General features: G+C 59.2%; 1 protein-coding gene across 1 annotated transcript; it reads right to left on the bottom strand.

The window, feature by feature from the left end:
- Positions 1–1380: 1380 nt before the first annotated feature.
- On the bottom strand, positions 1381–22887 carry ZC3H4 (zinc finger CCCH-type containing 4). Its single transcript, XM_029065192.2, has 14 exons — positions 22298–22887; positions 13854–14076; positions 13164–13274; positions 12032–12257; positions 11539–11696; positions 11073–11169; positions 10812–10945; positions 10274–10387; positions 9114–9225; positions 8881–8990; positions 7702–8048; positions 6711–7099; positions 5624–5881; positions 1381–4917 (listed from the first exon to the last, which is right to left on the bottom strand). The coding sequence occupies exons 1-14, from the start codon at positions 22429–22431 to the stop codon at positions 3476–3478; spliced, it is 3855 nt and encodes a 1284-aa protein (XP_028921025.1). The 5' UTR covers positions 22432–22887; the 3' UTR covers positions 1381–3475.
- Between the last annotated feature and the right edge of the window lie 1802 nt (positions 22888–24689).

Here is a 24689-nt window from a genome sequence, read left to right as displayed (position 1 = left end):
CCCCAGCTTGGGATCTGGCCGGGCCCCCCCGTGGGCTGAGCAATGCGGCCTTTCAGGGAATTGGCTGGGACAGGGCCTGGGAGGTGGACTGGGGTGGACGTAAGTGGGGGTGGACTGGGGGTGGACGTGGGTGGGGGGACGGGGTTAGGGGGGAGGCACCTGTACTCTCACCTGCAGATGCACAGCTGCCATCGCAAAGTCAGTTGACAGCCCTCTGGTCCCGGTGGGAGACAGGACTCCCCTTATCATCAATACTTTCTGAGTGCTTACTGTGAGCAGGGCAGTGTAGTATGATAATTATTATGATGGTATTTAAGCGCTTACTATGTGCCAAGCACTGTTCTAAGCACTGGGGGAAATGCGAGGTCATCAGGTTGTCCCCTGTGGGGCTACCCGTCTTCATCCCCCTTTTCCAGATGAGATACCTGAGGCACAGAGAAGCCAAGCGACTTGCACAGTCACACAGCTAAGCGGCGGGGCTGGGATTAGAACCTGTGACCTCCGACTCCCAAGTCCGTGCTGTTTCCAGGGATTGTCTCTATCCGTTGCTGAACTGTCCATTCCAAGCACTTAGTACAGTGCTCTGCACATAGTAAGCGCTCAACAGATACTACTGAATGAACTAATCCCCGCCGCTCCTCCCTTAGTATACCCCTAGGGGAACACAATACAACAGAGGTGGTATACACGTTCCCTGCCCACAGCCATGAAGCTTAAACACTCTTCCCCACCTTTCCAATCCTCAATTTTCTATTTATTCGAGAGATTCTTCTTCCTCCTCCAAATCAGTTTTCATCTTCAGGTGCTAAATCCTCACACTCCCCTCCGACCTTCCATGTCTGTCTCCCCCTCTGGACTCTAAGCTAGTTGTGGGCAGGGAAAGTGTTTGTTGATTGTTCTACTGTACTCTCCCAAGCGCTTAGTACAGTACTCTGCACAGAGTGAGCACTCAATAAATACAACCGACCGACTGTCTCCAACCTTGATTCTATTTCTTGATTCTATTTAGTTGCCACTGTTTTTACGAGATGTTCTTCCCCTTGACTCTATTTATTGCCATTGTTCTTGTCTGTCCGTCTCCCCCGATTAGACTGTAAGCCCGTCAAACGGCAGGGACTGTCTCTATCTGTTGCCGACTTGTTCATTCCAAGCGCTTAGTACAGTGCTCTGCACATAGTAAGCGCTCAATAAATACTATTGAATGAATGACCTCGCATCCCTGCCCTCCTCCGCCCCTCCTGCCTGAATCCCACCCCTCAGCAGCCGGCCCTCCCCAAACCACTCCAAGTCACGTCTTCACCTGCCCCCTGCCCCCAGATTGGGGGTCCTGGCCAGGCAAACTCTGGAGAGGGTTCCCCACAGCAGAGCCAACAGAATCGGGCACTTTAAAATAACCGCGATCTTTAATGGCAGTAATACAATTATCGTAGATCGAAGAGACCACAGGAGAAATGCAAATGAAAATTTTTTTTTTTTTGGAAGACGTGGGTTACCAAAAAAAAAAAAAAAACAAAACCCCAAAAAACAAACAAAAAACAGCCGGGAGGGAGGGGCGCCGTGTAAAGGAAAGCCATGCAACAAATCATCGTAAAAATACAATACAGTATATACATATTTGCATCATCAACTTCAACTCTGAAATAGTATTTACACTTTTATTACAGTTGTGGTTCTGGAACCATTACTTTTAAAAGCGCTGGCCTAGAGGGTAAGGGCAAGAGGGGGCGGGGGGCGATAGCTGGGGTCCCACGGGGTGCCGGCTCCGCCACCACTTACTTTGCTCATGGGTTTTTTTTTCTTTTTTAAAAAATTATCTTTTTTACAAAAAAAAAAAAGCTAACGGGACCACAGCCAACCCTCCCGCAATCTCCTGCAGTTATGCCAGCAAACGCCCGAGTATGGCCTTTAGCCCTTAGCCCCGAACTTCTGCCGGGGATCGGAAAAATTGAACGAATGATTTTTTATCTTAAAAAACAAAACGGACCGTGCGCCCGTCCCCCTCGGGTCCTGTCCCCATGACCCCCGGCCAGCTGGGGTGGGGGAACGTGACCCAAAGGACGGACGGGCTCAGGGACCACCCACAGACGCAGCTGTGGCCGCGGGGCAGGGGGAAAGGAGCCAAAAGTCGGCAGGCCCAGGACTCCAGGGAACCTGCAGTGAGGAAGTTTCAACATTATTCTCAAGTAGAAGGGACAGAAACATAAAAAAGAGGCATGGGGGTGGGAAGGCATTTAAAAAAAAAACCAGAAAAGAATCAGAGTGCCAGGGCGACACCGGCACCCTCTCCAAGCAGGGGCACGGGCCCGGGGCACTCGGACCAACCCGCACAGGCTGGATCTTGCCCGTTTCTGCAGAGGGGTCGGGGCGCCGCGGGGAGGAGGAGGGGGTGGAGGGCTCCAGCCACCCAACTCCTCGTGCCCCTCTAGGTTCCATGCCCATTTCATAGTGATGCCACCAAGGGCCAGCACCCCCCCACATCCTTGGCTAAGGCGGGGCGGGCACAGCCAACCCAAGCCCCTAAGTGGAGGAGGAAGAGGGAAAGCCCAAAACCGAAGCGAGACAAGAGTGCCTTGGGCGGCCGCGGGGCCCTCAGGGGCACCGGGACGGGTTGGGGGGCAGTAGGGAGGGTGGGGGGTGGAGGACCAGGCCCAAAGCCCCGGCTCCCGGGTCCGGTTACCACGTCCTTGTGCTCCAACACCCCTTGCCGCAACCCCCGGCCAGCCCCCGTGACGGGTGGGCCAAGTTGGGGGAAGGGCTCCCCCCATCAGGCAGTGCAGTGCATCATGGCTTGGAAGTGCTCCTACTGGTCTTCGGGAGGGAGGGGAAGAGAGAGAGGGGACTGGGCATGGGAGGGAAGGAGGGGGGGAACGGAACGGCTGCAATGCTGCCCTAATACTGCCATAATACTGACAGGAGAAAAACCAAGAAAGCAAAGGAAGCAGACAGGGAAGCTGCCAGCGCCTCCGCCTGGTCCACAGACCCGTATTCCCCGGGGTGGGGTCTCTGCTGTCCCGCCCCGCGCCCCCCTCCTCGACCCTCCTCTCCCCCACCCAGCCCAATACTTCTCCCGTCCCCCCCACCCTTAACAACACAGCCATGGGCCCGGGGGGTGGACGGACGGATGACTTCCACTGCCCAACGGCTCCTACGGCTGCTCCGACGGAAGCCCTCAGCTCCGACCCTCCGGGATGAGCCCGGAGGAGCTGACCGGACTGGGGAGGGAGGAGGCGGGGTCCCCCCCCACAGCCACGAGGCGGCAGAAGGCTGGGCTACAAAAATCGGAAACCCACACGGTGTCTGGGCATGGGACGAGGGGATTCTGGGACGAGGCTGCCGGGCACCGAGGGCCTTCATCCTCAGGCGGGTCAGAACCTGCGAGTTGTGCGGATTTAAAAACAGCCCGGGTGGCCCGGAGCCCCCAGCCCGCTCCCAACCCCGCCCTGGTGGGCACGGAAGACCCAAGTGCCTAGTCACGCTACTGGCAGAACGGGGACGCGGTGGGGTCGAAGCCTTTAAAAACCTCTTTCAGAGAAGCAGCGTCCTGCTCGCCCTCCTGCGCGGGGCTATTGCCCGCGAATGGGCTTCCGGGGCCGGGCTTGGCGGCCTGCTTCACGGGACCGAAAAGGGTGGGCACGGGCAGGCTGTGCACGCCGGGCTGCGGGGTGGCCTCCTGGGTGGAGGGCGGTGTGCCTGCGGCGGAGGCGGCGGAGGCCTTGGGGCGTGGCCTGTTGTAACTGTTGTAGCGGTCGGTGGCCGAGTCGGGGCCCGGCTTCTCGGCCTCTGGCTGGTCCAGGGCTGACCTGCGGACGAACGGTGGCTCCTTGGGCTTGGCGCTGCTCTTGGCGCTGCCATCTGGGGCCTTGGGCGGGGGGCCGCTTCCCTCGGCGGGGGGCTCCGCAGCCGCCTTGCTGCCCAGGCCGGGGGTCCTGGGGTCGTATAGGCTGATGCCACTGAGCACGCTGCTCTGGCCGCCACCCTTGCCCACCCCACCGGCGGTCAGCAGGCGGGGGTCGTAGGGGGCGATGGCGGGGGCGGGGGCCTCGCCGGCCGGGGCCGGCACCGGGGCCCGGGAGGCCGCGTCCGCCGGCTTCTGGAGCCGGGGGTCGGCGGGGGCCTTGCGGGTGCGGGGGTCACTCGGCTTGTCGCCGGGGCCCGGGGGGCCGGGGGCCGAGGGGCCGGATGCGTTCACCGTCTTGAGGATCCGAGACAGCAGCTCGAAGTCGGGCAGGGAGGTGCCGGCCTCCGGGGCCCCCGTGGGGGCCGCCCCGCGTTGCCGGGGGTCGGAAGGCCCGGGGGCGGCAGCGGGGGGAGCCCGGTTGAGCCTGGGGTCGAGGGCGCTCCCGGGGGCGGCCTCCTGCTTGGGGATGGGCAGGGGGATGAGGTCCTCGGGGCTCCACAGCACCGTCCGGGAGAAGCTGGGCTTGCCCAGCGTCACGGCCTTCTTGATGTGACTGAACTGCTGCAGCTGGGAGCGTGGGTCACGCTGCGGGTGGCCGGGCAGGGCGTCCAGGGGGATGGGCACCGGCTTCTCCCTCAGCGCCCGCTCCCCTTCCTCCTCGTCGGGGCCCAGGGCCGCTGCGGCGGGTGGGGCCGCGGCGGGCTCGGGCCGGGGGGCGGAGGGAGCGTGGCGGGCAAGCCGGGGGTCCATGGGGCCCGTGTCCCCCGGGCAGTCAACGCCGCCACGGGAGAGCCGGGGGTCCCTGGAGAGGCGGGGGTCGGCGGGCCTGCCCGGGGGCAGGCCCCCCTTCTGCAAGCGGGGGTCTCCCACGGCAGATGCCGGGCCCGGGCTGCCTCCCAGCTCCCCGCTGCCCGGCTGGGCCCTGCTGGACGACTGCTGTCGCAGGGTCTTCAGGATGGAGGAGACGCTGCTGCCGCCGTCCTCGTCCTCGTCGCTGGAGTACCAGTTGCCCGTGTCGCCTGGAGGAGAGCGGCAGCAGAGACACGGGCATAAGAGGGGGCGAGGGGAGAGGGCATCAGGGTGGGACGGGTGTTGGGGGAGGGCCTTTAGGCAGATGAAGGGAGTGCAGGCAACCGGACCAGGACAGGGACACAGGTGAGGTCGAAAGGGTTGAGGAGCCTTGCGGGGAGGGGCAAGGGGGGGGCGAAGGGAACACGGCTTTGAGGGGAGCCCAGGGCCTGGAAGTAAGGGAGGAGGAGGGTGGCAGTTGGGGCGGGGGAAGCCTGAAGGTGGGGGAGAAGAGCTCATATAATAATAATAATAACTGTGGCATTTCTTAAACACTTACTATGTGCCAGAGACCATACTAAGCACTGGGGCGGTTACAGCCGAATCGGGTTGGCCACAGTCCCTGTCCCACATGGGGCTCACAGCCTTAATCCCTGTTTTACAGCTGGGGTTGCTGCGGCAGACAGTAGTAAAGCGACTTAACCAAGGTCACACAGCAGACAAGTGGCAGAGCCAGGATTAGAACCCAGGTCCTTCTGACTCCCAGGCCTGCACTCTATCTGCTGGGCCACGCCCTGGCAGGCCGCAGCCGGCTTGCCCAATCCGGACAGAGCCCTCGCTACCATCGTAGTGACCCCTGGTAGTCTGCAGCGAGCATCCACCTCTCCACCACCCCGGAGCGGGCTGCTGTGGGGCTGTGACAGACAGCGTACTCGCCTTCCTCGTTGTCCCGCTCCTGCTTGTTGCTCTCGGCCAGCCTCCGGGCCCGCTCCTCCTCCTCCTGCTGCTTCTGCTGGATGCGCAGGTACAGGGCCCTCTGGGCGGACGGCAGGAAGTCGGGGATGCCGCCCGCCGGTTTGGGCATCGCGGCCGGTCCTCCCTCGGGCATGTCGTCGGGCTCCAGCGGCGGGTCCGGGAAGACGTGCTCCCTCCCCTCGTCCTGCATCTCTTCATAATGGCCATAGTCCCCTGAAACTGGAGGAGTCGCGCGCCGTGACTCTTCCGTGGCAGCCGGCTAGCCGGGGTCACCTCAAGAGACCTGCCACCTCCCACCCTCTGCTCTCCCCTCCCATCACTCAGGACTTTCACTTCCCTCAGGGCAAAAGCCCTCACACCTTCCCTCATGAGGTGCCCCCGTCCTCCCCAACCCCATCACCAATCTGTACAATCTATTCCTTCTCCTGGGGTTGTAACTGGTTTTAGGGTCTGTTTCCCCATGCTAAACTGGAAGCTCCTTGAGGGCAGGGATCATGTCTACTAACTCTTCCACACTCTCCCAAGCACTTCGGTTCGGACTGCTGCAGACGTAAAAACTTAAGTACTACTGGTAGATGGATGAATTGGCTGATTGATGTGGGGTAGGGAGGGAGGCAGGTGAGGAAAAAGGGAGTTCTGCCTCTGTGACCTCTCTGCAACTTGGTTTTTTCCTCCGTGAAATAGGTACAAACAAGCAACCCAAATTCTTTGCCTTGCTGAGGCGGCAATGGGGAATCCAAAAGAGAGTCTGGGCCTCCTCCACTCCCTGACTGCCCAAAGGTGGGGGGGCTGACCACCGTGACCACTGCAGCGTCCGGACGAGACGACAGGAGACGCGTCTCAGGGGACACAGGGTGGCGCGTACCACAGTGCAGGGCCCAGAGCTGTCGACCACCTGTGCTCACACGCTACCCGCAGTGATGCATAAAACCCAGAGCCACCCACCTGGCCTAAGCCCCTACCACCACCTTCTCCCAGTCTGAAGCTATGGGAGCCTGACAGGTGCCGGGGTATCCCGGCCGTTAAAAGGTGCCCCTGCCCGGCCTACCTGCACCCCCCACCATGCCGTGGTCCATGTCGATGCCCTCTTGCTGTTGGTAGAAGTTCTCATAGAAATTCTGCGCAGGCTGGATGGGAGGCATCATTCCTGAGTGGGGGGAGTCCCCGGGTCCGTAGGGCATCATCGGGGGGCCCCCGGGGCCCATGGGGGGGCCGGGGTTCATGCCAGGACCCATCGGCATGTCTGGGTGCATGTCCGGGTGCATGTCCGGGTGCATGTCCGGGTGCATGTCCGGGTGCATGTCCGGATGCATATCCGGATGCATGTCCGGATGCATGTCCGGGTGCATGGGCCCAGGACCTGCGTTTGGCCCAGGCCCCATTGGCCCAGAAGGCCCCCCGGGACCGGGGAAGCGGGGAGCCTGGGCGCCGGGATGCCTGAGGGAGAACACAGACAGTCAACCACGATTCCTTCACCTCCTCGCCGCCCACCCTGCCCGGTTACTCCCCACGCTCCTCCTCCCAACTCAGCTCTCTGTGAAATAGGGGGCTGACGGTGGGTCGGGGGGCTGGGGGATCTCATCGGTTTCTACAGTCTGAGTCCCAGAGAGGTGAAGTGGCTCAGCTGGGGTCACCCCATGGGTGCACCCTCTCCTCGGGCTCCAGCCCAGGCCCCCCGGGACCACACCCTGCCTTTTCGAACCAGAGTTGCCCCCGGGCTGTGGCACTTAGAAGCCCTGCAAACCACGGTGGCACACCTGGGTCACCCCAGGACATGCGTCACTCGTCCCCACAGATCGGCAGGAGGGAGCCCGGCTTTACCCCTCCCTCCCTCCTTCTCAGGGGAAGGGCAGCAGGGCAGGGTCAGGGAACCCAGTGGGGACCAGGGGAACAGCCGGGCAGGGCGTATCCACAGCAGGGGTGTGGGGCCAGAGCTCTCCCCTCCTGCCCCAGAGTCTCCACCCCACCCAGGACCACCAGACAAGCATCCAACTTTGGTCCCAGGACCGGATCACGCCCGGCCCACCGTCAGGACTCACCGCACGCCCAGCTTCTCGGCCAGCTGCCTGGTGGGCTGCACGACAATCTCGAAGAGAGATGGGATCTTCTTGTTGTACATGTCCTGCTGCTGCGGGGACAGCGGCTCGTGTGGGGGCGGTGGCATCTGCGGCGGGCCGGGCGGCGGCGGCGGAGGCGGGGGCGGGGGGCCCCCGGGCAGGGGCCTGCCGTTGGGGGACGTGGGAGCTGCGGGCACAGGAGGGCGGGGCGGTGTCGGCAGGAGACCCACGCCAGGGGGAGGTTTGGGGAGGGGGTTGATGCCTTGTTTCTTCAGCTCCTCGACCTCCTTCTCGTCTTCTGCCCCGGCTTCGGCGTCGTCGGCTAGCATCTGCAGGGGCCAGAGGGACAGGGGTTGCACGGGGGTGACGGCGGCGGTACGTGGGGCCGTTCCCCCGCAAACCCACCTTCCCGGCTACAGCTCTCCTGCTACAGATCACCCAGGTCAGGGAAGGAATGACAATAATAATAATGTTGGCTTTTGTTAAGCGCTTACTCAAGCACTGTTCTGGGCGCTGGGGTAGATACACGGTCATCAGGTTGTTCCACATGGGGCTCAGTCTTAATCCCCCTTTTACAGATGAGGTAACTGAGGCCCAGAGAAGTGACTTGCCCAAGGTCACACAGCTGACACGTGGCGAGGCTGGGATTAGAACCCACGACCTCTGACTCCCAAGTCCGTGCTCTTTCCACTCAGCCACAGGTTTCGTAGACTCTTTTCTGCACTCTGAGCTCCATGTGGATAGGGACCGTGTCTACCAACTCTGTTGGGCTGCATTCTCTCGAGTGCTTAGCACAGTGCTCTGAACCCAGGAAGTGCTCAATAATTACCACTGATTAACTGCTTCCCACGAGGCCCATCCCCCCCCACACCATGGCAGCGGCAAAGCTGAGAACTCAAGGAGATGCCAGGGCCCAGCGGCCCCAGTGCTGGCGTCGGGAGATGCGTCTCTGTGTCCACCCCTGTGCCTGCCAGCTGGCTCTGGTAAAGGGAGGGTCCAGGTCCTCCAGTGGCCAGAGCCCTGAAGGTGCCCTCACCCGGGAAAGTCAGAGGTGTAGGGATTGCACAGGAGAGAGAATAAGCTGGGTGGCACCTACCGCACAGTGCCAGAGCGCTCCCCCTTCCCCTCCTCCCAAGCGCTCTACATCCTTGCCCGGCCCACCTTGTCCAGGAGCTCCTGGGTCTCCTCCGTCAGGGGTTCGTGGGAGAACATGCAGTCGTCCCCATTTATGCAGTTGCCCGTGGTGTGGAACAGTTTGCAGGGAAAGTCACGTGCCGGGGGGTTAAGGCACAGACACGACTCCAAGAGGGTGGGTGACCGTCGGGCCCGTCCCCTCTTCTGGCTCCTCTCTGACCTCCCCACCAGTCCTCGGGGCCCAGGACGTGAAAGGATATCATGCATGTATGGGCAGTTTTCGGCCCTGGCACAGAAGCCAGTGATGTAAAACTTGCACAGCTCCCGCTTCTTTGGCAGCTCGATGTCGTGGCTGAAGTTACAGTGTTCTCCCTGAGGGGCACCAAAAACCAGCATTTTAGGGGGCGGCGGTGAGGAGGGTGTGGTGCAGGGGTGGGAGGGGGCATGAGGGCAGAGAGAGAGAGAGCCACCATGTATGAGGGTGGAGGGGCAGGGATACGCCCGTCAAGCTTGGCTCTCTCCAGGAGGAAGACCGGACCCGTCGGCAAGAACTCACGATCCCCACGGCCTTCGGTGGGAGTGGGGGGTTGTCACACGGGATCGACAGCTGCGCGTTCTGGAAGGCTCCAGTACCCCGGCCCTCCCAGGGGTCCTTGTGGGGAGGGAATATCCAACCTGCCCATTCCCCAGAACTGTGCGCAGCTACAAGGTCACCCGGCTTCCTGGTGGGGTGGGACTGTGGAAGTCCCTGCCTTCCCACCCCAGCACACACGGCCCCTGGGCCCCAGCCAGGCCAAGCCACAGCAACTCCCAACAGGGCTCACGTTATGCTCAGGGAGTGAAACTGACCCCTACGGGACCCTCCCCGCAACCAAGCCACCGGCCACACGGCTCCAGACTGGGTTCTTTGCCTCTCTGGAGTTGAAGGGGAAAGAACACTTTCTCTCTGCTCCCCCTCCCGCCCCCCCTCTGCTACTTTCCCCTTCCTTCCCCTCAGCACTGTGCTCATTTGCATATATTACTTATTACCCTATTTATTCTGCTAATGAGGTGCATATCTCCTTGAACCTATTTATCTTGATGATACTGTCTTGTTTTTCTTTTGTTCTGTTTTGCTCTGCTGTCTGTCTCCCCTGTTAAGATCGTGAGCCCATCATTGGACAGGGATTGTCTCTATCTGTTGCCGAATTGTAAGTTCCAAGCGCTTAGTATAGTGCTCTGCACATAGTAAGCGCTCAATAAATACGACTGAATGAAGACTGGGGCCTGGCGGGCCACCTCTCAGTGTCTGTGTCCCTCTGGAAAGCCGGGCCTCAACCAAGTCACTCCCTTTCCCCATTCCCCGTCTTCCTCGTTCCCATTTCCCGCTTTCCTCTGTTTCCTGCCTCCCTTCCAAAGACTCTTCCTTCGGGGCACCTACCCAGGTGCAGCGGCCCTCCACAAAGTACTTGCAGATGACTTTGCCCTTCTTGTCCGCCTGCTGGTGAGGCTTGTCGTGGTCGTTCCTCCGATAGCTCCCACCTCCGCCGCCGTCCTGCGGGTAGCACAAGTGTTTATCTGAAACAGGCCCGAGAGGTGAGTTGGGTTTGGGTGCTGGGGGCGGTCGGAGGGGTTGGGTGTCAGGAGGAGGCCGCAGGATCCTTCCCAAGGCAGCGGGGCGACGGGAGGGGGTGTTGGGGATGATGGGAGATGCCATCAGGCTGCACGGGTTGGCCAGCTGGACTCAGTCATTCTGGTTGGGGAAGAGTCCCTATAGTGGGAGGACGGTCCGGGGAACGGGCCCTCCCGGAGAGGGAAGACGACGCCGGGGACGGCTCCAGCTGTTCCCATCAGCCGGGTGCGGGCAGCACGGGGGTTCCAGAATCAGCTAGCGCCTGTGGCGAGGGTAAAGGGTTGGGGGGTGGAGAGGGTGGTCCACAAGGCCCTTCCATGCGCTCCACACGCCCAATTACACTCACGCCCATGTCGTCGTCATAGTAATCGTCGTCATCCATGCCGCCTTTGTTCATGCCGCGGCCCCCGCCGCGGCCCCGGCCTCTCCCCAGGCCTTTCCCTCGGCCCCTCGAGCCCCGGCCCCGGCCTCGGCTTAACCCTAGGGGACACAAAGGCGCACGCGCCCACAGTGAAACACTCATCGGCGCCGGCGGATAGATGCCCTGACACAGCCCTCAGCACCGGCCTCCGCCCGCGGGTCCCGAGCCCCGTACCTCGCCCCGTACCTCGCCCCCGGCCCTCCTTGGACCGCCGGTACTGGTTCAGCTCTTTAGAGTAGTCATCGTACTCCTCATCTCCCATGGGCTCCTCGTTGTCTCCGAACTGCACAGAGGGGAGGCGGGGCCTTGGCTGGTTAGGGGAGGCCTCGGGGACAGGACGGACCACTGGCTGCCGTCCTTGGTGGGCAACAAAGCGGCAGCCCCTCCCGACGCTCCCGGAGTGACCAGATGAGCCGTGGGTGCGGGGCCTCCCCGGGAGAGGACGGTAGCCCTAGATCCACTTGCTTTTCCTGCCCCGGGCCCAGAGTTCCTGCTCTCCCTGGGGACTGATGCCCGCTGCACCTCCACCCCTACCCCGGACTTCTGCAACCCTGCCACGCTTCCCACGACCTCAGGATCCCTCCCCCCAGAGGTCCCGGTTTTGTGACTGTCCCCCAGCCTCCTCCCCGGTCTCCCCAACGTTGCGCCTTGCCTCCATCTCTTCCTCATACATGTCCTCTTCGTCTTCGGGGTGGTCTCCGCCCAGGGACCCCCGCCCCCTGCCGCGGCCGCCTCGGCCCATCCCTCGGCCCCGGGACCCTCCTCGGCTTCCTCGGCTCCCCCGGTAGCCCCTTCCACGGCCTCGGCCACCTGTAAGACACACGACCGGATCTTTCGCGGGGCAGAAGGGGTCTGCCTGGGACAGGGCTGCGGGAACGTGGGGAAAGGCGGTCGTTCCAGGGGAAGCCGAGGCCTCTCTGGGAACCCAGACCCCTCCTAGAGAGCAGTGGAAATCCAGCTGAACTCATGGGATCGGCCAGACGGGACCCACGTGCCTTCAGCTGGCCAAAGGACCCGGCGGCCAGCTCTCGGGTGGCCCGGTGGGCGGAAGGGTAAGCAGCCAGCCGCCTCCAGGGGCCCACACAGATGGAACCCGAGGGGGCGTGTATGTGGGAGCGGTCTCGCAATCACGCCCGCGGTCCTACCTCGGCCCCGGCTGCTGCCCTCTTTGGCTCGCCGGTACTGGTTCAGCTCTTTGGCGAAGTCATCGTAGTCCTCCTTGGCCAGTTCCTCGTCCTCCCCTTCACCGTCGTATTCTGCGAAAGGCTCACTGGGGTAGTCCTCATATATGGGGTAGCTCTTGCTGTCCATTTTCGAGTAGCTCTTCTTGGGCAGCGGGGCATTGTGAGAGGACGGGTACTGCTGGTGGGACTGTAGGAAGGGCAGACAGAGACGTGGCCTCGTCAGGGCCCTGGCCCAGAGCCAAGCTGAGAGGCGGTGCGAGCCCCGGCTCCTGCCCAAGAGGAACCCCACCTGGGCACCCGCAGAGAGACTGGCGACGGGAAGCCGGGAGTCGGCCGCAGGCCGCCGCCTCTGAGTGCCTTCCACAGAGAAGCGTCCTGGCCGGCAGCAAACTGAGGCACAGCCACCTCGGGCCAGCGCACGGCCCCTGGTGCTCTGCCTCGGTCAGGACCCCCTAGAGGACGGACTCCTCGGCGGGTGGGTGGGCCGCCCTCCTGTGACCCTCTGCCAGCTGGCCTCTGTGGGGCTGGGGGTGAGGGGTTGCAAGAATGGGGGCTTCTCCTGGGGCAGAAAGGGTGAGCGGGAGAGTGGATGGACAGCCCTCACTGCAGGAGAAGGACTTTTCTTGGGGGCAGGAGGAAAAGGAGGGACACCTGGGCGGCCCCGGCGTCCAGGAACAGGTAATGTGGAAGTCACTCCCTCGGCCAGCACTTTCATCGGGATAAAACCCTGGACTGAGGGCCAGCTCCCAAGGGCAGGTAGGCGGGCAGACAGCTCCCGCCCACTTGAGCTCTAAGACAAGTAAGACCGGGCCTGACACCCACTTATCCAGAACAGCTGAATTCCACAGGGGCCGGTCCAGGTGTCACCCACCCCCACCCTGCCCTGGGGCCTCCTGATCCTCCTCTCCCCGCTGGAAAGCGATCCACACTCACCCGTGCTCACAACTCCTAGCCATTTCCATTCCCCACCCCAGACCCACCGGCACACAGCTACAAGGGGTGCCGGGCATGAGCCTCCTCGCCCCATGGCACCGAGAGGCTTGGCGCGCGCGCTGAGGACTGGAGCCCGGAGGGGTTTGGGGTGCGCACTTACAGAAGAATACTGGGGGCTGTACTCCCTGTACTTCCGGTGCCCCTTCTCCGCTGGGCTGAAATCAGAGTCTTCGCTGAAGTCCGAGAAGTCGTCACTCGACGACGCGTGGCGCTGGGGAAGAACGTCAGGGGGTGAGGGGGCGGCATCGGCTGCCAGGCCGTGGAACGGAATCCGGGGGGGCCGCCAGCTCTCGCTAAGAATGGGATGGGGTGGGAAGGCGGTCCCTCAAATGGCCAGAGGGAGACCGGAAGTTCAAACTGCCCTCCTCAAAGAGTACTGGGGGATGCCGGAGCGAAACCCACTCAGGAGAAGAAGAATTAAACCCTCGAGGGCTTCCCCGATCCAGTCCAGGGCTGAGCTGGTCTGGACCCAGCCTTCTGACAGCACCACAGGGGTTCCCGTCCAGGTCAGCCCCAAGGCTACAGGGCACTCTTCCGCAGGTGAGGACTGCAGCAGTCAGTCGATTGTATTTACTGAGTGCTTACTGTGTGCAGAGCACTGGACTAAGCACTTGGGAGAGTACCACAGAACAATAAGCCCACCAGGCAGAAGGCCCAAGGCAGGGAGGATCGGAGATCAGGAGCTGCAGGGGGACTCTTGAGCCAGGTGACCAGCTAGCCAGTGGCAGAGGGAACTGGCTAATACAAGGGAGCATGGGGAGGCGACTCTGGGGAGGGATCCTCGGATTACCTTGTGTTTGGATTTTCTCTTCTTCTTTGCTCGTCTCTTCTCTTTCTCCCGTTCTTTCCGCCGCTTCCGCTTCATCCTCCTGTGGGCCTTCTCCTCATCCGAGTCGCTTGGGTGCTTCTCCCCCTTGTCCTTGCGGCTCCTTTCATGTCCCCCTGAGGCAGTGGTCTGGGGCTCCTCGGCCCCATCGTCCTCCAGCTCCCCTTCCTCCAACTCTCCATCCTCCCTAGGGACCAAGTGGACAGACGAGTGGACGCTGGCATCCATCTCCAAATCCCCTTCCTCCCCGGCTCCCGGGCCAGGCCATTGCGGAGCCACGGGAGAGGCCCGTTCAGGAGGGTGGCGTCCGGAGGAGCATCCTTTGGCTAGGAGTCACACGACCCGGCACGAGCCTGCCGCCCCGAGCCTCCCATTGCTTCCAGACTCTTGGGGTGGCCTGTGGCCTCTGCCTAGACTGATGACAGAGCCCCCCGAACTCCCGGATCATCCAGGCTGGTTGTCTGGGGGAGAAAGATGGAGGCGATGCTCCCGGGCCTTGGGTCCCCTGCCCCACCCAGACCAGCCCAAGCACAGCCCCCGCACCAGTCACTATTTCTCCTGCTCTATCCAGAATTCCCCTCAGCTCTACTCCCTCCTGTCATCTCACCCTACAGAGCCTCCCGACCCACTTCCTCCATGCTCTTGGATTCTGACACCCCCTCTGCCAGCCACCCTCCTGCCGTTCAACTCCAACCCAGTCCTCTGATCTCCAGGGAGACTCACTCACAGCCCCTCGCCAGTCCTGCTAGCCAACACGCCTGTCTGCCCCGCCGTGGTTAACGTCCAAAGGGTCTGGCACGGCACTAGTCAAAGGCAGATGCTTGCTTCCTGGCAAATCTGGACAGACACCAGGCTAGGAGGTCTCTAGGTTTTGCTGGGGAAAACCGGCGAATTGAAAAAAAACAGAAGTAGACCGGTGCATTTGTTTGGGAGTTCCCTACTGTCAGGGGCCGGGCCCCTTCTTCACACTATCTACCGGCCAGGCCGGCTGACCGGTGCTGTTCTGCTCTTCGGGCAGTGCAGGGAGGGGTGAGGCGGGGGTGTTTCAGACAGCGTGTTGGAAGCTTGGGAGTAGAGTGCGCTGGAGTGCACTTTCCTGGTGCCCCTACTATTAATGATAACAGTAATAATAATTGTGGCATTTGTTATGCGCGTTCTATGTGCCAAGCACTGTACTAAACACTGGGCTTCATATAAAATAATCAGGTCAGATTCAGTCCCTCTCCCACCAGGGGCTCACAGTTCCAAGTAGGACAACAGGTATTAAATCCCCTTTTCACGGATGAGGAAACTGAGGCATGGAGAAGGTGGGATTTGCCCAAGGTCACAGAGAAAGCAAATGGTGAAGTTGGGCTAAGAGCTCAGCTACCCTAAATAATAATAATAATAATGGCATCTGTTAAACACTTATGTGCAAAGCACTGTTCTAAGTGCTGGGGAGGATAGAAGGGGATCAGGTTGCCCCAGTGGGGCTCACAGTCTTAATCCCCATTTTACGGATGAGGTAACTGAGGCAAAGAGAAGTTAAGTGACTTGCCCAAAGTCACCCAGCTGACAAGCGGTAGAGCCGGAATTTGAACCCATGACCTCCGACTCCCAAGCCCGGGCTCTTTCCACTGAACCACGCTGTTTCTCTAATTATTATTATTAATTGTAACAACAACAATAATAATAATAATGGCACTTGGTAGGTGCTTACTATGTGACAAGCCCTGTATTAAGCGTTGGGGTGGATGAAAGCAAATCAGGTTGGACACAGTCCTCTTTCCACATGAGGCTTTCAGTCTTAATCCCCATTTTGCAGGTGAGGTAACTGAGGCACAAAGCAGTTAAGTGGCTTGTCTGAGGTCACACAGCAGACCAGTGGCAAAACTGGGATTAGAGCCCAGGTCCTTTTGGCTCCCAGGCCCAGGCTCTACTTACTAGGCCACGCCGCTACCCTGGCACTCAGGGCTGGGCTCTTAATTCTCCTTTGGGACCCGAGGCCCAGTGCTGCTGAGTGAGACTTCCCACACAAGGGTCCATTCGGGCCCAGAGGAAAACGAGTGCCAGCCGGCCGGTCAGGTATACCATTTCATGAGGCTCCGGAGAGGCTGCTTTCCTTTGACATTGCTTGTGGCACAGCTCTTGCTAATTAAGTGTGGGAAATGGCACAGGAGTCACGTGACCCAAGCCCTCGGGGAGTCCACGGCGCCCTGCTCCCGCAATCCCTCAACAACTGAGGGCTGCCCTGAGCTCCTGCTGCGGAGCTGGGATCCCCGACCACCGCCACCAGGCCCTACTCTTTTGAAGCAGCAGCACGGCGTAGCGGATAGAATACTGCCCTGGGAGGGAGAAGTTAGGGGTTCTAATCCCGGCTCTGCCACTTATTTGCTGCGTGGCTTTGGACAATCACTTCACTCCTCTGTGCCTCAGTTACCTCATCTGGAAAATGGGGATTAAGACCGAGAGCCCCATTTGGGACAGGGACTGTGTCCAACCCGATTTGCTTGCATCTGCTCCGGTGCTTAGTACAGTGTGTGGCACAGAGTGCTTAACGAATACTAGAATTGATTATTATTATTACATCACTCTCCTTGCCTGGGGTGAGAGAGAAGAGGGAAAGAGGGCAGACCTATTCGGTCTGGTTAGAGAGGACTGGGACCCCCTGTACTGCCTGAGCGGAGAAGAAAGGGAAGCCCCTCTGGAATCTAAGCTTCTTGGGGGCAGGGATCGTGTCTACCAACTCTGTTGTACTCCTCCCAAGCACTTAAAACAGTGTTCTTCACCAAGTAAGCGGTCGACCCCTGGGCCACATCCTCCCGCGGTCCTGGAATGCCCTCCCTCCTCACCTCCACCAAACTAATTCTCTTCCCCTCTTCAAAACCCTACTTAAAACTCACCTCCTCCAAGAGGCCTTCCCAGACTGAGCTCCCCTTCTCCCTCTACCACCCCCCTTCACCTCTCCGCAGCTTAACCCTCTTTTCCCCCCATTTCCCTCTGCTCCTCCCCCTCTACCTTCCCATCCCCTCAGCACTGTACTCGTCTGCTCAACTGTATATATTTTCATCACCCTATTTATTTTGTTAATGAAATGGACATCGCCTCGATTCTATTTAGTCGCCATTGTTTTTACGAGATGTTCTTCCCCTCGACTCGATTTATCGCCATCGTTCTCGTCTGTCAGTCTCCCCCGATTAGACCGTAAACCCGTCAAACGGCAGGGACTGTCTGTATCTGTTGCCGACTTGTTCATTCCAAGTGCTTAGTCCAGTGCTCTGCACATAGTAAGCGCTCAATAAATACTATTGAATGAATGATAAATACCACTGATTGACTTACGCTCCAACCCAGGAGTGGGACTCCTGGGGGCAGGATGCAGGGAATAAACACTACACGGCACCAACTGTGAGACCACTAAATGGGGTTTTCCACATAATTTCCAAGAATTATTGAAATAGTATGACCAAGCCTCAAGGGACAAAACTGATGACAGGCTGCTGAGACTGTCCTGCAGACAGCGAGAAAGGCTCAGCTCACAGCACAGAGCGAGGTCGGGGAAGACTCCCGTAATCCCAAACGAGGAATCCCCCCCGTCCAACACCTCCCCTCACTCCCGTAATTTACGAGGACCGCACCAAACAGAAGATTCCCCGCTCCCTGTCAAAATGGGCCTGCTGAAAACCACTCCCAGGTGAAGCGAATGGGGAGAGGAGGATGGCAAGGAGAGGGGGCTACATCCACCAGCCCGGATCTGCCTCAATGTTTCAGTGAGTAGGCGCTTCCCCCTGCAAAGCAACCAAGGTGCTCTCCGGGTCTCGGGGGAGGAAGAGAGCAGCCAGAGACGGGGCAAGGCCCCCCAACCCTGATCGGGTAGGCGGCAAGCTCGACCACCCCCTCCCAACACCGGCCCGAAGCCAGGCAAAGGCAGTCAGTGGCTATCACGGACCTGGACCTGGGAGAGCAGCTTCTTGGTCACTCCAGCCTGCCTATCCGGCTGAACTGACAATAAACTACCGGTCGCTCTGGCCTGCTCGCTTAAGGGACTGAAGACAACCTCCTGTTCACTCTGCACTGCTGTGCTGAACTAAAGACAAACACTCAGTCGCTCTGGTCTACCTGCCCGGTTCAACTGAATCTGTGAAGACAAACTCCCGGTCGCTCCGGCTTGCCCGGCTAAACTGGGCCCGGGTAGACAAAATCGCAGTCACTCCGGCCTTCGTGGCCATGGAAGAAACTGCCCTCCCTAAGTAAACCCTTGGAGAGCAAACTCCCAGGCGTTCCGGCCCAACGCCTGGCAAAGGGAGTGACTGTTCCACAGGACTCGATCTGTGAAGACCAACTTCCATTCACTTCTGGTGCCCAATTTTCTGCCTCAAATTGGCCTCCAACCCTGGCCAACATAACCCTTCAACCATCTATCTGAGTTCACAGGGTATGGCGGTGACGATCTGTCCTCAACATTTGCTCCCCGGGGCCCAGTCTTCACTGGCAAACTGGCGCAGGGAAATCATGTAGAAAACACCCCACGCTTGGCCTCAAGTCCAATTAATTTGCTGATCTGGGCTTCGGTGGACTTGGAGCAGGGCGGCCTTGACCAGTTGTTAGCAAAACACGGCTACGGCCTGGTCTCCCAGACCAGGGGGCCCAGGATGGGCTTTTCTCTGGCTCGAAGAATTGATCCTGGGAAGGCCAAATTTATATTCCCAGGTTCACCACCCGGTAGCCTTGGGGCTCTTCAACTTAGAACCTTAACTTTTCACTGCCTTTGCTCTTAACCTAGTGCTCCCTGCTCCTCTGAGCCCCAAGTCCCCATGGATGCTTGCCACACGAGAGGGGCCGCTTAAGTTTTCCACAGCTGAGACCACCACCAAATCTAAGGTCAGCCTCGGGGTAAGACCGGGAAGCAAGGATGGCTGTGCAGCAAGCTCCTGACCAGGGGCAACCAGCCTCCGCTAGTCTGAGCGTCCGGCCGGGTTAACCCCGTGGACCAAATGCTCAAGCCCAGCCTGGCAAGATGGGAAACTGACTCAGCCCTCTCTGGCCTCACCAGAAGTGAGACTGGAACCCACTTAGCTCCCCACCCCCACAGCTGGTCTCCCCTCCAGGAACCTCTGATCAATTAAAACTTGTAGAGACTGCTACCTGCTGCTTTAGAAAGAGGACCAAGCGCTTAGAACAGTGTGCTGCACACAAGAGATGCTCAATAAACATCGACTGACCGAAGGAGCGTCAAGGACAACAAGCCTTGGCGGTTCCCTTTCCGACATGGCCCAAGTGGGTTATCTTTTTGAGCATCGGTAATTTCAAAATAAATAAAAATGCCCCAGCACCTTGGGGGCAAAATTTAAACAGGGAAAAAAAACTCACTCTTTTCCATTTTTTGAAAATTCAGGCTCAGGGAGTAGGGGCTGACTCCTCTGTGTCGGAGGCACCGACTCAGCCTACAACCCGGTGACCTCCATTCAGGACCCCCACAGTCAAAACAGAACTTACGGAACTAAAGAGTGTGCTCGATAAGCCGCTCGGGACTGTTTTTGGCCTTCCTGGGGTTATGATGCTGTCTTAACTGAAACAGAGCCTTCCAAGCACTTAGTAGAGTACTCTGCACACAGTAAGCACTCAATAAACACCACTGTTCGACTAATGGATTGACTACGGTGGAGAGGGAAAGGTACGGGGCTTGACGGTAGCCACGGAAAACCGCGGGAGCGATGGGAAGACACATGGACCGCTGCATTGTTGGTCTTGGACCCATCACCCCAGACCGAGAGAGCATGGCATCACTGCCCCCCAAATAAGGTTTCTTGCCCTGACCCTGACTGGAATACTCCAACCCCACCTCTCAGGCCCTGGACTTCAGTTTGGGATGTTCTTCTGCTAGGTGGAAACACTTCAAAAGGAAACAATCAGATTCCCTTGGAACTAGGCATTTCTTGGAACTGCAGGGGCAAGGGAGGAGAAGGGGTTGTGTGCTCAGCAGGGTTGTTTTGTGTATTTTGGGGGGGAGTTGCGGGGAGGGTTGCTTTTTCCTTGGGATGCTACCGTAAGGTCATAGTATCATGTGGTCACTCTGTGCTTTGACTGGATTGAGCTAGGCCACACAGACAGCCCAACGATTCCACCACACGCTCAAGTTATGGAGGACAAAATTCCTTGAAGCAATCGCCCAGGGAAGACAAGACAACAGTGGCCAAGTTCATTCCACTTTGGGGGAGGGGGCAGGGGTTGTGTACGCTATTTCTGAAACAGGTGAGTTTCCTCTGATAATCACGTACATGTCATTGGTACCTGAAGGCGACAGGAGGGGCCGAAAGGAGAAACGAAGAACTTTCAACATGTGTTTTGGTGTGTGTGACTTTTTCAAAGGAACTCAGGCTTGTAAAACGACTAGGTGAAGATTCGTGTTTCGTGGATGCTTTTCTTGTACCGGGAGAGCACAGCAGTTTACTTGGGAGGGTGGGCTAGGGAGAGGGTTAAATCCACCGGGAACCAATCTGGGATAGCGTGTGAGACATTTAAATGGACTTTTCACAGTAATGCGTGTGCTTAACAACGATGCAGTGAAAACACAGGTAGGAAAGAGGGATTTTTTTTCCTTTGGGTTTCAACTGATTTTTCGTGCTTCGACATTACTTTTCCAAATCATTACTTGCCCGGTTTAAACTTCACCAAGCATCAACTGAAACGCCGTACGACACCGTAGAAAACACGTGTGGGATTTTGATCTACTTCAACCGCAATGGGTTTCACTTGAGTTGGACATTAGACGTGCATTGAAATTCTGCAACATCCTTTTTTTTTTTTTTTATCGGGGCCGGGGAGGGGGGAGGAGGGCAAAGGGGCCGAGGAAGGGGAGAGTTTTCTGAACGAACTTGCACACTGATGCAGTTTCCGCAGACGAAGGCTTGCAGGTAAAGCCACGGATACTTAGGTCCGGGAGGAACCGACGGCTCAAACCCCGTCTTTTTACGCAGACTGTTGCCACATACACTTTGAGAATATTACGGTAGACATTCCTTTGGGGAAGTTTAAGAGTAAAGCACAACCCGAATTAGAAAACTGACCCGTCCGGAGGAGGAGCTGGCTTAGGAGGGCCAGGCATCCAAAGAGATCTTTACGGATGGGGTCCGAACAGAATGGCTTTTTCTTTCTTTCTTTCTCTTCCAACCACAGTGGTGGACCTTTGGACTTTGGGTGAGGAGGAAGTAAGCCAGGGGACATCGGAGGGGTGTAAATATAATTACTTACGTTTTTTTTTAAAAAAAAAACACCAAACTACTTACCATCCCAACCCTTTGCGTGACATACACTTCTGACCTAAAAGGGCTCCTCGGAGGCGGAAAAGCGCATATTAATAATGTTGGGGTTGGTTAAGCGCTATGTGCACTGTTCTAAGCGCTGGGATAGATACAGGGTCATCAGGGTGTCTCCCGTGAGGCTCACAGTTAATCCCCATTTTACAGATGAGGGAACTGAGGCCCAGAGAAGTGCCTGGCCCGCAGCTGAGTGGCAGCGTCGGGATTCGAACCCATGACCTCTGCCTCCCAAGCCCTTCGCACTGAGCCACGCTGCACGGAAAGGAGCTTTCGGAAATGTGCCCTGGAGGGGGGAAAAGTCTGGCCTAATCAATACGTTCTGCTGCTGCTGACTTCCTCGTTCGGGGCACCAACTCCTTCCAATGCTGCCCCTTCTCCTGCCAGAAGGGCTCGCCAAATGGCCGCCTCGGTGGTTATTGGGGTTTGACTGATTTTGGGGGGGGGGGGAGGGTTCTTTTGAAGGCACGGGCTCTTCACCTGGTGTCCGTGGCTTAAGTCGCTTCCTGTGGGAAAACGGGGGTACCTGTGGAGAGGCGGAGGCCCGGCTGGGTAGTCCGCTGGGTGGAGTGGCATCCTTCCACGCGGGAGTGCGGAGGAGGCGGAGGGGGTGTGGGGCAGAGCGGGGGCCTCATCTGGCCTGTCCTTCCTGACGGGGGGCTGTTGGTCGTCCCCCCCCCCCCCCCACGCTGCCCCCTGGCCGTCCCGCCCCCGGGCCCGCGGCCCTCCTTCGCCTCGGGCGCCGTCGGAGGCGCGACGGCGGGCGTCCCCTCCCCCGGGCCCGCACCCCCGTGCCCCCCCGCCCCGCGGCGGGCCCCCCCAGCCTCACCTTCCCCTCAGCATGGCGCCCAACAGCCCCAGCCCGCCCGCCGCCGCCTCCGCCCCAAGCAACATGGCGGCGGCGGCGACGACGACGGCTTTCCCCCCCCCCCCCACCCGGCGCGCCTGCGCGTTGGCGCGCGCCCCGGCCTCCCCGGCCTCGCGCGCGCGCCTGCCTTCCCGCGCGCTGGCTGGCGCTCTCCGTCGGCCCCCCCCCCCCCCCCCCCCAGGACGGACGGACGCGGCCGGACCGACCCCCCGCCCCTCTCCCTCCCCCGGCCCCGGTTACTCGACCTTTCGTCAGGGAGCAGGAGGCGGTGGAGGAGGTGGTGGGGCCCCGCCGGGCCGAGCCGGCCGCTGCTGCCGCCGGGGTCGTGGCCGGAGGGCGGCGGGGACGGAGAGGGCGGCGGCGGCGGGGCGCTCTCCATGGGGGCCCGCTCACCCCCGGTCGGGCGTTTGGGTGCTGGGGGGGGGAGCCGGAGGGACGGTCCCTCTCTCCCCCCCCCTCCCCGCCGGTCACGCACCACCCGCGTGGAGGGGGGCCTGCTTTGGTGGGGGGGGGCTTCGGGGGGCTTTCCCACCCCCGCACACCGGCCCGCACGCGGCGGGCCCCGCGGGGAGGCTCAGGCCCCCCGGACCCTCATTGGGGCCGGGGCGGGAACAAGCGAGGGAGCGAGCGACGGGACGGGGCGGGCGGCGGAGCACGGGGAAGGGAGCGGGGAAGACACTGGTGGGTGTTGGATGTGTATCGCTCGGGCCAGGGGGCGGGGAAGAGAGAGACAGAGAAAGAGAGAGGGAGAAAGAGAGAGAGAAGCGGAGGCGGGTGGACGGGCGGACTCTCTTCCCCCTCCCCCCCCCGAGTCCCTGCCGCCCGGCCTCGCCGCAGTCAGTAATTCACACAAAATGGCGGCGGCCGAAGCGGCCAACTCGGCCGCTCGGAAAGGGGCGGGGGCGGCGCCGGCGTGGTTACGTTGGGGGGGGGGCGCGCCCGGAGACGCCCGAACTCTCGCGGAAAGAGCCGAAGCCTCCCGGAAAGAGCCGAGCTCCCCTCGACTGCCCGCCGGAGGGAGCCGAAGGCGTCCGAGCGCGCGGCGAGCGCCGGGTCACGTGGTGCGGGGGCGGGCCCGGAAGACTTCGGGGGTCCCCCGGCGTGACGTCACGCGGCGGGGACGCGCCAACGCCGCTCTTCGACGGGGCGGGAAGGGTGGCTCAGCCTCCGACGGCCGCAATCGCAGTTTTTATTATTATTATAATGGTATTGGTTAAGCGCTCAACTCTGCCAGGCGCTGTAAAGAGAGTGATAATAATGACGGTATTGGTTAAGCGCTCAACTATGTGCTAGGCACTGTAAAGATAATCTAATAACGACGATATTGGTTAAGCGCTCAACTCTGTGCTGGGCACTGTAAAGATAATGATAATGACAGTATTGGTTAAGTGCTCAACTCTGTGCCAGGCACTGTAAAGATAATGATAATAATGATAGTATTGGTTAAGCGCTCAACTATGTGCCAGGCACTGTAAAGATAATGATGATAACGACGGTATTAAGCACTCAGCTATGTGCCAGGCACTGTAATAATAATAATAATGTTGGTATTTGTTAAGCGCTTACTATGTGCAGAGCACTGTTCTAAGCGCTGGGGGAGATACAGGGTAATCAGGTTGTCCCACGTGAGGCTCACAGTTAATCCCCATTTGACAGATGAGGTCACTGAGGCCCAGAGAAGCGAAGTGACTTGCCCACATTCACACAGCTGACAAGTGGCAGAGCCGGGATTAGAACCCATGATAATAATAATAATTTTGGTATTTGTTAAACACTTACTATGTGCCGAGCACTGTTCTAAGCGCTGGGCTAGACACAAGGGAATCAGGTTGTCCCACGTGGGGCTCACAGTCTTATTCCCCATTTTACAGATGAGGTAACTGAGGCACCGAGAAGTTAAGTGACTTGCCTAAAGTCACCCAGCTGACAAGTGGCCGAGCCGGGATTCGAACCCATGACCTCTGACTCCCAAGGCTGGGCTCTTTCCACTGAGCCATGCTACTTCTCAGTGGAAATAATGACGGTATCGGTTAAGCGCTCAACTATGTGCCAGGCACTGTCATGATAATGACAATTACGACAGTATTGGTTAAGCGCTCAACTATGTGCCAGGCACTGTCATGATAATAGGGGTACTGGTTATGTGGAAAGAGCCCAGGCTTAGGAGTCAGAGGTCATGGGTTCTAATGCCTGCTCCGCCACTTGTCTTCTGTGTGACCTTGGTCAAGTCACTTCCTTTTCTGGGCCTCAGTTACCTCATCTGTAAAAATGAGGATTAAAAATTGTGAGCCCATGTGGGACAACCTGATTACCCTGTATCTACCCCAGCGCTTAGAACAGTGCTCAGCACATGGTAAGCGCTTAATAAATACCATTTTTTATTATTATTATTAATGTTAATAATGATGGTATTGGTTAAGTGCTTAACTATGTGCCAGGCACTGTAATAATAATGATAATAATGATGGTATTGGTTATGAGAAGCAGCATGGCTTAATGGAAAGAGCTTGGGTTTAGGAGTCAGAGGTCTTGGGTTCTAATCCCAGCTCTGCCACTTGTCAGCTGTGTGAGTTTGGGTAAGTCACTTAACTTCTCTGTGCCTCAGTTGCCTCATCTGTAAAATGGGGATGAAAACTG

This window comes from Ornithorhynchus anatinus, chromosome 5 (assembly GCF_004115215.2).
Source record: "Ornithorhynchus anatinus isolate Pmale09 chromosome 5, mOrnAna1.pri.v4, whole genome shotgun sequence".
In the NCBI taxonomy this organism is placed as follows: Eukaryota; Metazoa; Chordata; class Mammalia; order Monotremata; family Ornithorhynchidae; genus Ornithorhynchus; species Ornithorhynchus anatinus.
This window is presented reverse-complemented; position numbering and strand designations above follow the sequence as displayed.

Bases quoted from the DNA above. Each gene is read 5' to 3' on its own strand.
- ZC3H4 (XM_029065192.2), bottom strand. From the start codon at position 22,431: ATGGAGAGCGCCCCGCCGCCGCCGCCCTCTCCGTCCCCGCCGCCCTCC. The intron at 11,170-11,538 runs GCAAGGCGCAAC...CCCTCTGTGCAG, and splicing joins TGTATGAGGAAGAGATGGAG to TTCGGAGACAACGAGGAGCC. The intron at 5,882-6,710 runs GTAGGCCGGGCA...CGACTCCTCCAG, and splicing joins CGGCATGGTGGGGGGTGCAG to TTTCAGGGGACTATGGCCAT.